At 44.0% G+C, this 16,727-nt stretch overlaps 1 protein-coding gene across 1 annotated transcript; it reads left to right on the forward strand.

Moving 5' to 3' along the window:
* The first annotated feature begins 11,660 nt into the window (after positions 1 to 11,660).
* LOC102078442 (uncharacterized) lies at positions 11,661 to 15,433 on the forward strand. The gene is made up of 5 exons (XM_005457885.4): positions 11,661 to 11,762; positions 11,858 to 12,175; positions 12,262 to 12,352; positions 13,519 to 13,582; positions 13,665 to 15,433. The coding sequence occupies exons 1-5, from the start codon at positions 11,693 to 11,695 to the stop codon at positions 13,764 to 13,766; spliced, it is 645 nt and encodes a 214-aa protein (XP_005457942.2). The 5' UTR covers positions 11,661 to 11,692; the 3' UTR covers positions 13,767 to 15,433.
* Positions 15,434 to 16,727: the final 1,294 nt, after the last annotated feature.

Raw genomic sequence — 16,727 nt, forward strand, 5'->3', positions numbered from 1 at the left:
ATAGGGGTTCGGTGTCAGCAGCGTTACAGTGGTTGTAAAATTGTTGAATAAATGACTGGTGTGAACCACTACTGCCTCCTGCTGGATCGTTTGGGGATTACAAGCCTGCTGCTGAGATGCTCGGGGTCGTGCGGTGTATGAGGCACGAGCGCTCTCCATTCGCCGCGAAGTTCAGCGATAGCTGCTAGTGCCCTGCTAGCCGTTTTAGCTAGTGAGCAGTTTAGCCAGTTCAGCTCTACTAACCCACGGTCGCTACAATTGGTGTCAGAAGTGGGATGCATGAGTGTCTAGCAGACACTATGGAGCCGACCATAGGCGAATTAGAGCGTCTAATCCGAGACAACTGCTCGCTTCTGGAAAGCATGGCTGCCGAGACCCAGCGGAGAAGACCCGAGCTGGGGCGGCCAGAGGGCCACAGCGCGCCCCGGAACAGCCACCCCCTGCTCTCCCCGCGGCCGGAGGGGATTCCTGGGGCTGCACCACAGCTTCCTGGCAGGACGGCTGCTAAGCTACAGCACTACACTGGGGCGACGCAGCTAGAGCCGTACCTGGCCCAAGTCACGCTGGCTGCCACTCACAACGGGTGGGGTCAAGAAGAGACTGCCACCCACCTGGCGCTCGCACTGGAGGGCCCAGCGCTCCAGGTTCTGCTGGACTTGCCCCTAGAGGAGCAGCGCGACCTCCGGGCTCTGACCACGGCGCTCAGCAGACGGTTTGGACAGAGACCACCAGCCGAACAGAGCAGGGAGGAGCTGGCTCGCCGACGCCGACGCGAGGGAGAGAGCCTGGGGTCCTTTGCTGCGGACGTCCGCCTCTATGCCCGACGGGGCTATCCAACGTTCCCAGGAGCGGCACGAGAGGAGCTGGGTCTCCACGCCTTCCTGAGGGGCCTCACACCGGAGAGGCTGCGACAGCATGTCCGGCTGTCATCCCCCGAGACCTGGAGGAGGCATTGAGGGAGGCTGAGCGGGCTGAGGAGGTGCTGCGGGGCGAGCCAGTGACCCGACGATCGGCCAGGGGGTCGAGCGAGAGATGAGCGCGACCCAGTCGGATGAGGAGGAAGAGGCCAGACGAGCCCAACCAGAGGCAGTCCCCCGTCGGAGGCGCCGGACGGACTGCTGTTATCGGTGCGGGGAGCCCGGTCACCTCGCCCGGAACTGTCCTGCACCTAGTCCTCGGGCCCGAGTGACATCACCGACGGGAAACGGCCACGGGGCGGGACAGTGAGGGAACCCCCACCCCAATCATTAAACCCTCTCTGTGACACTCATCCTGTGGTGGGCCGCTGTGGGTCCACCCGTGGACTATACCTGGACTGTATAATTGATGGACGGTCTTGCCGGGCCCTGGTGGACACGGGGTCCACCATCTGCTTGCTGCGGAGGGGGGTGCTTCCGGAGACGGGCGGTTCATTGCCGAAAGATTGGACCCCTACTCACACAGCGTTGTACACTGTCACAGGAGAAAAGACTGTGATGCCGGGGAAAAAGACTCTGCAGGTGGTGGTGGGAACGAACAGTGTGAACCATGAGTTCTGGCTTGCCGACATAACAGACGAGTGCATTGTTGGACTGGACTTGCTGGCCCACTGGGGGGCACGGGTCGATGTGCCCGGAGTTGCCATCCACCTTGGTGCTGAGACCGTGCAGCTCCAAGTGGGCCGCAGTAGCCAGGGACAGACCCCACCCCACCAGCACCCCCAAAGCCCTCGCGCCCCACAGCTCCAAGCCACAGCCAGGGGTCGAGGGCGGCAAGGGTGCGGAAGAGGACCCAGGGGTGAACGTAAGCAGGGCCAACATCCCGCAGCCAGAGTCGCCACCTAGCTCGGCAGTCTCCCCGTCACCTGGGACTGTCACAGCAGTAGAGGAGCTTGGGCGGCGGAGTGGGGTGCACCTCGGTGCGACACCGCAGCGGCAGCTGCAGAGCCTCTTGGCAGAGTTCATGGACATTTTTGCCGCCAGGCAATCGACACTGGAGCAGCTGCTCCAATCCGGCTGCGGCCCCACCGCCTGCCCCTCGCCAAACGCCAAGCTGCCGAGGAACTGATAAAAGAGATGGCAGCTAATGGTGTCATTGAACCCTTGGATAGTCCATGGGCCGCACCTGTGGTTATGGTGCGGAAGAAAACAGGGGGTTGGCGCCCTTGTGTGGACTACAGGCGTCTGAACGCGGTCACCCGCAAGGACTCTTACCCGCTACCTCGCATCGATGACGCACTGGATTACATCGCTGGGTCCAGTTGGTTCAGCTCGCTAGACCTCCGCAGTGGGTACTGGCAGGTGGAGCTTGCTGCTGAGGCACGGCCCAAGACTGCATTCACCATAGGGCAAGGACTGTGGCAGTTTAGGGTGATGCCTTTTGGACTATGCAATGCACCAGCCACGTTTGAAAGGTTAATGGAAAGGGTCCTCAAAGACATTCCCCGTGCCCGCTGCGTGGTCTATTTGGATGACTTGCTGACTCATGCCAAGGACTTTGAACAGGCTGTTGCTAACCTGCGAGAGGTCCTGACTGCCATCCGCGGGGCCGGACTAAAGCTGAACCCAGCCAAGTGCAACCTTCTTGCTCGCCAGGTGAAGTTCCTGGGACATGTGGTGAGCGAAAAGGGGGTGGCTACTGACCCCGAGAAGGTGGTTGCTGTGGGGGACTGGCCTCCCCATCGAATGTCGCCGAGCTACGAAGCTTCCTGGGGCTGGCCTCCTATTATAGGAGGTTTGTAAAAGACTTTGCCACCGTCGCTAGCCCCTTGCATCAGTTGACAAACAAGGGTCAGCGGTTTGGTTGGACTGAGGACTGTGCAGCGGCTTTCGAACAGCTGAAAACTGCCCTTGTGAGTGCCCCGGTCTTGGCGTATCCTGACCCCAGCCAGCCTTTCCTTTTGGACACTGACGCCAGCAACGTGGGGGTCGGAGCTGTGCTCTCCCAGAGAGGAGAGGCTGAGGAGCGAGTGGTGGCATACTACAGCTGCAGCCTCAGCCGGGCCGAGAGGAATTACTGTGTTACCCGGCGTGAACTGTTGGCTGTGGTCCTGGCGGTTCGTCATTTCCGACCTTACCTCCTGGGCACTAAGTTCCTGCTCAGGACCGACCACGCCAGCCTAACCTGGATGCTGAACTTTCGCCAGCCGGAGGGTCAGGTGGCCTGGTGGCTGGAAATACTACAAGAGTACGACTTTGAGGCCCAGCACCGACCAGGGCGGTAGCACGCCAACGCTGACGCCCTGTCCAGGCGCCCCTGTTCTGCGGATGAGTGCTGGTACTGCAGGCGCCTGGAGGAGCTGGACCGGGGTCCGACATCGGCAGCAGCAGAACCCGAGGGTGAGGATGAAGGGCAGGAACCTTTCACCGCGGCGGAGCTGCAGCAGCACCAGGTGAGCGATCCAGCGCTGGGGATGGTGAGGGACTGGATGGAGGCAGGGACACGGCCAGACTGGTCCGCCGTGTCTTCCCAGGGGCCCGAGACGAAGTCGCTGTACTCCCAGTGGAACAACCTGGAGCTCCATGGTGGTGTAATCTACCGGCGGTGGCGAGCGCCAGACGGGGGAGGCAACATACTCCAGCTCCTGGTTCCCCGGGCCTTGCGGCCTGAGGTCCTCCGCTGGGTTCATGGGGCTGCAGGTACTGGCCATTTTGGGAATGGCAAGACGGTGCGGCGGCTGAGACGGCGGTTCTACTGGCCGGGGTGTCGTCAGGACGTGGAGATCCATGTCCACTGCTGTGACGACTGCACGGCGCAGAAAGGTCCCAGCCAGCGCTCCCATGCCCCATTGCAGCAATACCTAGTTGGGGCGCCAATGGAGCGGATCGGAGTGGACATCCTGGGTCCGTTCCCTGTTACTGATGCCGGCAACCGGTATGTCCTGGTCGCGATGGATTATTTCTCAAAGTGGCCAGAGGCATACGCGGTGCCGGATCAGAGTGCGGTGACGACGGCGCGGACCCTGGTGGATGAGATGTTCACGCGGTTTGGTGTACCAGAGGAGCTCCATAGCGACCAAGGGAGGAATTTTAAGAGCCAGGTGCTGGGAGAAGTGTGTCGGAGGCTGGGGGTGAGAAAAACGAGGACCACCCCCCTCCATCCTCAGAGCGATGGTCTGGTTGAGCGGTTCAACCACACGCTGGCCACCCAGCTGGCCATCCTGACCAGCCAACATCAGAGGGACTGGGACCAACACCTGCCCCTTGTTTTGTGGGCGTATCGAACAGCAGTGCAGGAGTCAAGTCAGTGTACTCCTGCAGCGTTAATGTTCGGAAGGGAGCTCCGAACCCCGGTGGACTTGGTGTTCGGGGCGCCCCCTGAGCCGGAGATTGCTGGTGGACCAGAGATGGACTACTTCCGGCGGCTCAGGGAGCGGTTGTACACGGTGCATCAGCTGGCAAGACGGACATTGGAGGGAGCCGGGGCCCGCCAGAAACGGGCGTACGATACCCGTGCGCACGGTCCTATGCTGGGGGCCGGAGATCGGGTCTGGGTGTTCTGCCCCCAGAGGAAGCGGGGGCTGACCCCCAAGCTCATGAGCCACTGGCAAGGCCCGGGCGAGATCCTGGAACAGCTATCGGAGGTGGTCTTCCGAGTCCGGATGCCGGGGCGGGGAAGGCGGGTGGTGCTACACAAGGACCGGCTGGCGCCATACCATCCGCTTGCCCCCAACCCACAGACTGGTGTGCAGCCTGGGGACTCCTTGCCCCCTACGCCCGGCCCAAATGGGGGCGCCATGGATTCCCAGTCAAGGCCGAAGCGTATTCGACGCCAGCCCGGACATTTGCTGGACTACAGAGTGGACAGTTAAGGTTGTGGGGACACTAAACCTCTTGGGGGGGGGCTGTGTAATGACCTGGCTGGGGTTGTTAGCCAGGTGCATTCTGGGTATTGTGTTGTCTGTGTTTTCTATCGTTCTGCTAGTTCCTATGTGTTTGATTCGCATGTTGTGTTAGTGTTATGTTAATGTAAGCCACAGTGAAGTTGATGTGTGTTCTGTGGAGTGAGTTGGTATGGTTGGCTGACACCGCGACCCTATGTGGTGGGAGCGTGATAGGGGTTCGGTGTCAGCAGCGTTACAGTGGTTGTAAAATTGTTGAATAAATGACTGGTGTGAACCACTACTGCCTCCTGCTGGATCGTTTGGGGATTACAAGCCTGCTGCTGAGATGCTCGGGGTCGTGCGGTGTATGAGGCACGAGCGCTCTCCATTCGCCGCGAAGTTCAGCGATAGCTGCTAGCGCCCTGCTAGCCGTTTTAGCTAGTGAGCAGTTTAGCCAGTTCAGCTCTACTAACCCACGGTCGCTACAATATTATGTTTTCGGCCACCCAACACGTTCCTAAATGACAAGATCGGAAAAATGAGGAAATATGAGAATCGTTTGGACTCAATCTACAGGTTTTCGTTCATTTTCTTAGAAATGCTTGGGAGAACGGTCCGCAATGCATACCACAATAAATCATCAATCCTAGCCTGTTTGGCGCCCCCGGGCGAACACGCCCTCTTGCCCCCCCCCCACACACACACGCACATAAAACATATTAAGGATTATACATTAACATAAAACTGTTGTCGGAACCATACTGAATTTCGCCAGAGAAACACACACACACACACACAGATATGAAGAGAGAGAGTATGCATTGTATGCATACGGCTACCAAACAGCTATCATAATTTTCATACAATGAGAAAGGACAAATCAACAATTGACAATGACTAATTAATATTAAAATCTGTAACATACCCTGTATGTTCACTTCCTACAACTAGAAAAGTATCCCAGCTGGTTATTTTCAAAGATTCTGAGCCCAGTCTGCAGAGGATCATCATACTTAAACCTAAAAGTTTTGGAGAACAAATTTTAAAATAAAAAGAACAAGTCTTGAGTCTGGATATTAGTTTCGTGTCTCAATTTGAGGAAAATAAAACCTGAAATATATTCCCAAAAAAACCCTGATATTTGTAAATCACAGTGTGGTATACAGGTAACCAATCCAACAATGCACCAGGAAACAAAACAGATTCAGGCAACAAGAAGGACAACAAAATTGGAATGCTGAATTCATGAATTCAGATAATCTAAGAGAAGACAAGGATAACTCACAGCTTATATGCAGAGAGGAGGGGAGCGATGGTGGCAGCATATTATGGTAGAATTCCACATGTAAAACAGGAATACAGGAGGTGAAAGACTAGCCATAAGAGTCAAGGGTGATTAAAAAGTAAAACAGAAACATACACCCAGACACAGAGTCTTACATCTTTAACTGCAAAGAAAGAACATGAACAGTTTTCAAAGGTGTCAGAGACAAACAGTCCAAATAATGTGTTGTTTTATTGGTAAATTACAGCATGTTAGTAAGCACAGGAGTCTAACAGTATATAGTTAGAATATTGAACTTACGTATAACAAAGTGAACTGTATTACTAAGTGTTACCATATAAAAAAAGAAAGCTTTCAAGGACAGTTTTCACGTTTTCCATTGGTATGAATTTTCAGTTGGTGTTCTGTGCAAAATATGTTATATGTTATGTTATAAACAATTCAATATTTTTCAACATGTTAAAACGTTGAATTGGAAACAAAGTGTACAAGAGAAAAGACACACTGGATCAATTGTTCTACAGTTCTACAGTTATGTTATCTTCATGCTTTCACTAACTAGCTGATGGTGACATAGATCAGTATTTATCTAAACACATTGCAATAGACTTTTCTGCTTGACAGTAGTAACACGTTAATGCCAGTGTATACAGACAGACACACACTAGACATAACAGACCCTGCTGGTGCACAGTACAATGAAAGAGCTTCCCTTTCCTTTAGTGTACTTCATTCTGTAATAGACTGTCTCAGCTTAATATCAGATACTTATTTTTTTTTTTTTTTAAAGATAAATTGGTATTTACTAAAAATTACATTTATAGAAATGGAAAACCTGCTCTGGTAAATGAAAAGTGATGTGCTTGTGTTTATTACATCTCTGATCCATCCTGACCCTATAATATTTAAAATGTACTCAATAAGTATATATGTGTATATATATATATATATATATATATATATATATATATATATGTGTGTGTGTGTCGGTGTGTGTGTGTGTGTGTGTGTAGAGTCTTGGAGTGCTTTGCCTGGAGTGTGTGAGCGTCATGAGCCTCAGTCCGGACCGGATTCTGGTTGGAAGCTCAGTTAGGGCTTGCTGTCCTAGCAGGTTGACAATTGGCTTGTTGTCAGTCTCCCAATGAGAAAATCTTTAAATCTTTCACATCCCCACGTTAGCCCAAGCGCCTCCTTCTCCTCCGCTATGTGCAAATCTCTGATAATCTTGTTCACCTGTGCATAATGTTTCTCTGCACATACCCAACACATCAAGTTGAGTACCACCTTGTCCAAACAATGGTCTTTCTGGTTTACATAACTCTGTCACATTTTGATGAATGCAGTAATACATCTGGGCAGGGAAAACAGAGATGTCAGCTCCTGTGTCTATCTTAAATCTAACTTTGTTGTTTCTGACAGTAAGGTCTGCCAGGCCTGATGAACCGCTTTCTCCAGCGTCAAATCCTTGTCTGTTTGAAGTCTCTCCTCTAAGCTGATGTCCCTCAGTCCCACGACAAGGCGTTTTGTTATTAACTGGTCATGCAGTGCACCATAACTGCAGTTTTCAGCCAAAGCATAAAGTGCGGTGACAAACGAGTCAACAGTCTTATTCGCTTGCTGTGTTCTTTGATTAAACCTGGCTCTTGTAAATAATGTTTTTCCTGGGAACAAAATTAAAATGCTTAAAATGCTTTTTATTAAATTAAAAAGTTTAAAATGATGACATTAAACACATTAGTCCACATTAGTTTCTGATACTAAGAGTTAAAAGATGCAGCAATTGCTCTGACACTGTATAAATATAACCGGCTCCATGCTGGTTATAATAGTCTGAACTGCTTCAAGCTTTATTTGTGGACAGCACAGTAGCTTATAAAAAACGTAGTGTTGGGATTTATTTTTATATGTAAGGCTAATATCTCATAATTAGAATCACACATTTGTGTGTGGGGTTTTTTCACACAGTGTATTGTACAGAAGTTTTGGAAGTAGACTGTTATTCTCATACTAACAGACACAAGACTAAGACCCTTCACAGGAATGGGGCCTCCGTCATAAATGTGCTCTTATGGAATAAACTCAACTCTGTCTTTATGCATGTCTGACAGAAGGTGAGAAGTGATTGCCATGGTGATGGGTGAAGTGGACACAAAGCTGCAGAAGAATATACCTGAGGCGACATAAGACCTAAGGCCACCCTAAACTGTTTTGACCAATCACCTTACTGTCCAGTTTATCACAAATAATAAAAAGCATTTACAGGGAGTGCAGAATTATTAGGCAAATTAGTATTTTGTCCACATCATCCTCTTCATGCATGTTGTCTTACTCCAAGCTGTATAGGCTTGAAAGCCTACTACCAATTAAGCATATTAGGTGATGTGCATCTCTGTAATGAGAAGGGGTGTGGTCTAATGACATCAACACCCTATATCAGGTGTGCATAATTATTAGGCAACTTCCTTTCCTTTGGCAAAATGGGTCAAAAGAAGGACTTGACAGGCTCAGAAAAGTCAAAAATAGTGAGATATCTTGCAGAGGGATGCAGCAGTCTTAAAATTGCAAAGCTTCTGAAGCGTGATCATCGAACAATCAAGCGTTTCATTCAAAATAGTCAACAGGGTCGCAAGAAGCGTGTGGAAAAACCAAGGCGCAAAATAACTGCCCATGAACTGAGAAAAGTCAAGTGTGCAGCTGCCAAGATGCCACTTGCCACCAGTTTGGCCATATTTCAGAGCTGCAACATCACTGGAGTGCCCAAAAGCACAAGGTGTGCAATACTCAGAGACATGGCCAAGGTAAGAAAGGCTGAAAGACGACCATCACTGAACAAGACACACAAGCTGAAACGTCAAGACTGGGCCAAGAAATATCTCAAGACTGATTTTTCTAAGGTTTTATGGACTGATGAAATGAGAGTGAGTCTTGATGGGCCAGATGGATGGGCCCGTGGCTGGATTGGTAAAGGGCAGAGAGCTCCAGTCCGACTCAGACGCCAGCAAGGTGGAGGTGGAGTACTGGTTTGGGCTGGTATCATCAAAGATGAGCTTGTGGGGCCTTTTCGGGTTGAGGATGGAGTCAAGCTCAACTCCCAGTCCTACTGCCAGTTTCTGGAAGACACCTTCTTCAAGCAGTGGTACAGGAAGAAGTCTGCATCCTTCAAGAAAAACATGATTTTCATGCAGGACAATGCTCCATCACACGCGTCCAAGTACTCCACAGCGTGGCTGGCAAGAAAGGGTATAAAAGAAGAAAAACTAATGACATGGCCTCCTTGTTCACCTGATCTGAACCCCATTGAGAACCTGTGGTCCATCATCAAATGTGAGATTTACAAGGAGGGAAAACAGTACACCTCTCTGAACAGTGTCTGGGAGGCTGTGGTTGCTGCTGCACGCAATGTTGATGGTGAACAGATCAAAACACTGACAGAATCCATGGATGGCAGGCTTTTGAGTGTCCTTGCAAAGAAAGGTGGCTATATTGGTCGCTGATTTGTTTTTGTTTTGTTTTTGAATGTCAGAAATGTATATTTGTGAATGTGGAGATGTTATATTGGTTTCACTGGTAAAAATAAATAATTGAAATGGGTATATATTTGTTTTTTGTTAAGTTGCCTAATAATTATGCACAGTAATAGTCACCTGCACACACAGATATCCCCCTAAAATAGCTAAAACTTAAAACAAACTAAAAACTACTTCCAAAAACATTCAGCTTTGATATTAATGAGTTTTTTGGGTTCATTGAGAACATGGTTGTTGTTCAATAATAAAATTATTCCTCAAAAATACAACTTGCCTAATAATTCTGCACTCCCTGTACTTTCTGGGTGTGGAGTTGTTTGTTCTGTAAAACTTAAGTTGTGAGAAACCAATCGGTGAGGCTATTGGGAGCTAAAATTATTTTGAGCTGTGGTGTTTATGAATATTAGATTTTTACACTTTAAAAGTTGAAGTTTCGAGTTGAAAAAGAGAGAATAGCATTTCTAATAAGCCCTCCACGTTGGTAAGATTAGTCCAGCCGAGACAGTGAACAACACATTGATTGCTTGACTTGCAGAAGAAAAAAACGGTATAGCAGCCCATTAAAAGAAAATCTGATATAGCACACTGCTGAAAGAAAAAAAACAAAAAACGGGATAGAAACCTGTTTGAGAAGTGTTTTTGATTAGTGTTTAAAAGTCTTTAAAGTCCTTAAAGTTAAGCTTTTTGTGTTTCTATGACCACTACTGTTCTCTTTGTTCTCTGTCTTAGTTTGAAAATGGCATGGCACAACATCTTGCAAATCTGGGGAAAAAAAGTATGGATAAAAGTAACAGTGAAAATTCTTTGGTAGCACATGCTTTTAAAGCTGTTTAAGATATACTTTTTTATATATATATATATATATATATATATATAAGTAGCAAAGTGGGGTAAATGTATGTCTTTTGTTGTTCTTTGTTATTTGTTTTGTCCTTCTGACTTTCCTCCTTTTGTCTGTCTAAAGAAATCATACAACCTCCAGGAAACCTGAATGGAGTAGCAGAAGCAAAGACAAGGAGAAGTAATCAACAAATTCAGCACTATTCAACAAAGTGCGACACCGTGTGTGCAAAAGAGGAAATTACAACTAAAAAAAAGTGAACAACAGTTTAAGCAAATTGAAAGAAAGCAAGTAGACTTCTTTAAATGTCTCCAAGACAGTTGTCCTCTGATCCAAGAGGCTTCTTGTCCAGTTGCTTTGTTACCAAGAGATTTTGGCTGTAGAAGTATTAATAAACAGTGCTACACCTTCTAAAGAGAAAAAAAGTTATGTTTGTGATGTGATGTTCAATATATATCTGTGATCCATCCTGACACTATAATGTTTAAAGTGTAACAATTATGTGAAATTTGACTCTGACACCTTTGAAATGTGTGAATTTCCTGTTGATGCTCTTTCTTTGCAGTTAGGGCAGTAAGACCATGTGTGTGGCCCTTTGTAGTGGTTATGGACCTTTGCTCTGCACATGAGGTGGATAGATAAATTAACATATTTTTTTTTATGTCACAGTTCAAAAATTAAACCCTAAACTGGATAAGTGGAAGAAAATGGATGGAGATGCCTCTAGATACTATTTTTGGTTTTTTACAAGTCTTCATTCTTTTATGAATCAACAATGGCTAAGTTAAAGTGGAAGTTTGTAGCAAAAATGTCATGAGGCAGAATAAGTGCAAGAATTAGTGGCTTTGTTGCAAACTGAGCAATATAAGAAAAACCATTGTAACGCCCAGAATTTATAAGAATCATTGAGTCTGCAAAATGTCCCTGCTTTTTTTCAGCATGCATCTGATAAAATTATATATATACTATAAATGTATTCCCAGTTGTTTTTATTTTATTATTTTTTTTATTTAATAAAAAACAACGACGTGTCTTTTTGTGTTGACATGAAATATTGCCTATGTTACTTCCACATACATTATTATTTAAAGTTAAGGTCAATCACCTACATGTAGACAAGAGTTATCTGCTTAGCAACAGAGCAACTAACCACTTCCTTTTTTTTTTGCAGCTCCTCCTCAGATGCAAATAAAGCCGACGGTGAAGTTCAGGTCTGTTTCTATATCTCTGGGAAGGTCATGATGTTCAAGCTAAATCAAGCAACACTGTTCTTCATTCAGCTATTAGTGATATGGCATGTTTTTGCAGGTAAAGAGCACATTTTGGGTTGTGATTCATCTTTCTTATCCAAATTAAAACCAGATATAATTATATAATGATTCATTGTTCCCTTTAACTTTCAGAGGTTGCTGAAGAAGGAAACAGAACTGTGTTTGCATCCATAGGACACTCAGTGACATTAACTTGCAACATATCCAAAAAAAATGCAACATCGATCACCTGGACAAACAACAGATCTGTTTTTCAATATTCTATTGCACTGAATCGCAACTTTTCAAATTTCTCATCACATAGACTGAAAATAAATCATGAGTTCCCCACAAAGCTAATTATTTTTAGTGCTCAATCTGAAGATGAAGGACTTTATACATGTAGCATAATAGACAAAAGTGGCCTAAACAGCATTACATGGAATTTAACTGTGTCTGAGAGTCCCAAAGGTAGGTAGAACAAAAAAGGCAGATGAATCACTTCTAGTAAAGGCCAAACAAGCCATTTAAATTAATTCACTGCTGATTTTATACAGAATCCACTTCATCAAAGACTTTTCTATACATACTCCCACCTGCAATTGGATTCCTTCTATGTGGCACCATGCTAGCCATCTGCTTCTGTAGGTGAGTAAAACCTCTTTCGTAATGAATGGATGAACATCTCTCTTTTCTGTACTGTTGTAGAATTGTTGTCAGTACAAGTGAGTATTTTTCATGTTGACCATGCATTTCAGTTTTATTCATATGTCCAAGTTTTGAAATATCTGAAGGTTCTAAAATGATCCGTGGGGCTCGTATCATGGTTTTTGTTGATTGGAAGATCAAGTTTTAAAATAACAAATAACAGGCCTTCAGTACTCGTCTCAGAGCTTATGTGGTGTTTCAGTATGGGCAGGTTGTTTTAATGACTCAGTAATGTCTATCAGACTTTCATTGTGTTAAATAAGTCACATTGTTATTAAATTCTGTAACAAAAACAGAATGTTCCAAACATTTTTCAGTTTATTCAGAAACAAAATAAATAAAGTAGATTTTAAGTCAATCTTACTTAAAAATATAAAACGGCATTTGATTTACTGTCTGTGCTCATATATTTTATTTAGTGTTAAAGTATTAAGGTTTGATAGCCAGTCCTACAAAAACTGGGATTTTTACTCAATAGATTCAAACACTACCAACATAAAGTTCACATTCAATTAAAAAAAATCACACAATTGAAGAAAAAAGTGAAAATTTGTGCATGTTGTTTGGTGCGGCAGTTTTGACACAGTAGATAAAGGATCTGACTTGCTAATATGTTCCAGGCCTGCACATGTAGCTCTGCTTTGACTCCGAGTGGATGCATAAACGTGAGAAATGTTGAGAATGGGTTGGTATGTGAATGTAAAGATTGAATTGTTATGCTAAAGCAGCACAAACAGAGTTACTGGGATAAAAATTTATAGTGCAGTATTCCAAAATTTAATCCTAATACTGCAATAACCACAATAATAACAATGCTTTAAGAACTATCACACATAATTTTATTAAAACATACAGTAAATATGCTGTAAAATGGTTGAAATTTGTTTTAATCACCAGAACAATTTGCACATTTCCCATTGCTATCAACTGTCCATTTGTGTTGCATGTGAATATGTTTCATTTAAATCAACAATAATGAAAGAAGTAATATGAAGAAGATTTTTTGTGTTTCTTATGGTCACGTTAAAGTCTACAGTGTTTTGGAACCTAGGCTCATATGCTGAGGTGCTTGAAAGATTAGAGGTTTTATTTCTTTTACTTTTCAGAAAAGTTACAATGAGGACACCAAATCTGGATCCAGTCAAAAATAGTCCTCAGTCAGGAGAAGAGGTCAGAAGAACTTTGTCACCTTTAACAATCACATATTTCTGCTTAATTTTCTAGCTTTCATTTTCACTTTCTGTCTTTATAGGCAGCTCTCCCTCAACCACAAGGTGCCAATCAGCACTGTGAACGTAGCAAGCGGAGGAGTCAGTATATGGAGAGGTGGAATTCAATCTATGATCACTTCTGAGCTTATAAGCCTTCCAGTCACAGGGAATAAGGGGACAACAGGGCTGCTACAGCATCTTCAACTCAGACACACAGCTCTGGCTGGGAGCACAGCAGTTCCAGTCATTCACAACACTTTGTTTAAATGAAGCAGTCAATTTAAAAAAAGTAAGAATAAAGGGAAAGGGGAAGGGGATTAAACATAATGTTTCAGAGACAGGATAAAGGGCCTGCACTAAAGCCCATCATTAGATAATGATTATCTGAAACTGTGAATCAGACTTTAGAGGTAGATGTCTTTAATAAGAAGAGTATTTGAGAGTAGTGACTTTGAATTATTTTATTTTTTTTAACTATGAACTTTTTTATTTAACTAAGCTCACTAAAGCATTTTCTTTCAAATATTCATCTCATGCATATGGAATATTCTCAGAAAACCAGATGCTTTGCCACTTTTTTTGAGTAGAAGTATATGGATTATGTCGGTCTCATTATGTTCTCCTTTTTGTATTTGAAATCAAATAGTTATAATTCATTAATGCTACATTCCTCCGCAGTCTTCTTTATATGTTGTTCAATTAAAATTCAATTTGGTTTATATAGTGCCAAACCACAAAAACAGTGGCCTCAGGGACTTTATATTTTAAGGTAAAGACCTACAATAATTCAGAGAAAACATACGTCCCCTTATGAGCCAAGAGTTGGCAACAGTGGAAAGGAAAAACTCCCTTTTAACAGGAAATAACCTCTGCAAGAACCAGGATCAAGGAGGGGCAATCATCTGCCACGACTGGTTGGGGGTGAGGGAAGGGAGACAGGACAAAGACATGCAGTGGTAGAGAGTCAGAGATTATTAATAACTAATGGTTAAATGCAGAGTGGTGTCATTGGCCCAGGTTGTTTTATTGATGTCAGGATTTCTTGAAATAGTTTGAAAGTGTCTTGTCATTTAAAAGGTATTTAAACTTGTTTGTTCAAACCCTTCTCCTATGTGAACTCCTGCTTATTAAACATTGCAAAACAGGCATACACTGAAAGTATCCTGCAGTATTTTGATGTCACTTTTCATGCAAAACTGAAATAATTTTCTTTAATGAGAATGAATTGTTTAATCAACCTTCTTGTTTAATGCAATGATTTTATAATTTAAATATTATATTAATTATGCTTTAAATTTCCATGTGCTTAAACAGCATGCACCCTCAAACGAATGGCGTCTTTTCATCTGCTAGTAACCACTTCCTTTTATTGTCACTACCTTGACAAAGATATGTGCAAGTAGTGGTTAAGCTTCACTTTATCTGTCTGTGGTTATGTGATCTTTATTCTACTAGCTGTGTGCAACGACCTGACTGCTCCAACACAAGACTGTTTTAAACATATTTTCTCTGAGTTTTTTTTATATTGTTTCCAAAGGAAGATTTGTTTTGTAGATTTGTTTTTCCACTTAAAGTTTCAAAGCCTGTAATTTACAGTGCACACTGTAAATTACTAATGAAATGATTGCATATTAACACCAGGTGACAAACGTTAAAAGAAAACGATATTTTTGTGTTTAGCATGTCTGCGATCCATCCTGAGTCTCTCCTCTTTAATTTGTACTGATAATGTGGACTGTTTGTCTCTGACACCTTTGAAAAATGTGGGTTTCCTGTTCACGCTCTTTCTTTGCAGCTAAGTCTGTAAGACCCTGTGTGTAGACTTAAATAAAAGAAATATCATGTGGTGATACTCTTCTACACATTTTTTCCAAATAGAATTTTGTTAATTGTAACACATAATTTTCTACCTAATGAGTGATTAGAGGAACTAAAGAGACATTTCAGACATTTCCTTAGTTTAAACCTGCAGTAGAGCAGAGTGCACTACAATGTCTCATTCTCCACAAGACCACGGTGATGGAAATTATGGTTACCTGCACCACTCTGCTGGTCATCATATTTTCCCCCATCATTATGTTGCCTGTCTTTGCGGCTTAGATACCACAGTGTGTTAACTTGCTCAAGAGAATTTTGCATTTACGAGAAAACATAATGTACTTTCTCTGTACGTAGGTGGAACACTATGTAACTACTCAGCGCTAAGCATACAGGAACTCGATCAAGGAAAGCATTGCTGGGACACTGAATACATGACAAAAACAATCTGGAGGAGGATAAGAAAAACACACATCTTATTTATACAGAGGAGTAGAGACTTGACGAGTAAGGTGGAGCACATTAAGTTACTAACATCACCCAGGAGAGTTAGTGACTCGCCTTAAACGAGCAAAAGCACAGGAATAAGCTTTACTTGGACATATCTCCACAAAATCTCCACTGATTTTTATTTTCACTTTGTATCTTTATCAGCAACTCACTCTCAACCACAGGATGGCACTGTTTAATTTAAAAATAACAAGCACAGGAAGCAGTGTATTATTGTGTTCATTCAATCTGTGAACACACACTGTAAAAAAAGGATTTGTTGACTCAACTTGAGTCAGTCAAGTGATTTTGTTGCTTTGACTGAATTAAGTTATAGCTTTGTAAAGCTTCAAATTAACTATACTTAAACAAATTAGTTGATGCTATAAGCATTTTATTCATTTAATTTGCTGTATAACACAATTTGGATTAAACTACACTAGTTAGGAGAACTCACAACATGTCAGCTGAACTCAGTTTATCAAGTTTTTTTTTTAAAATGTGAACCAATCTGGCTGGACATAAAATAAAAAAAACATATATTACCAATTAATAGTTTAGGTTTTTTTTTTTTAGCACTTACTAAGACAAGAAAACTAATGCATATAAAACTATCAAGCGCGTAGATTTTGTTTTGGCATTGGTGGGGACGGATGATTCAACCACCGAACCCTGCCCTGTTTCTTCCCCCCCCTTTTTGTCTTTGCTTCTTGATAAAAAAAAAAAAAAAAGGAGAAATATACTTGCCTACATATGCTATTCTACATGCTTTTAAACCATTTAAAATTACAATTCAT

The sequence above is a fragment of the Oreochromis niloticus genome, linkage group LG16 (assembly GCF_001858045.2).
Source record: "Oreochromis niloticus isolate F11D_XX linkage group LG16, O_niloticus_UMD_NMBU, whole genome shotgun sequence".
Lineage (NCBI taxonomy): Eukaryota > Metazoa > Chordata > Actinopteri > Cichliformes > Cichlidae > Oreochromis > Oreochromis niloticus.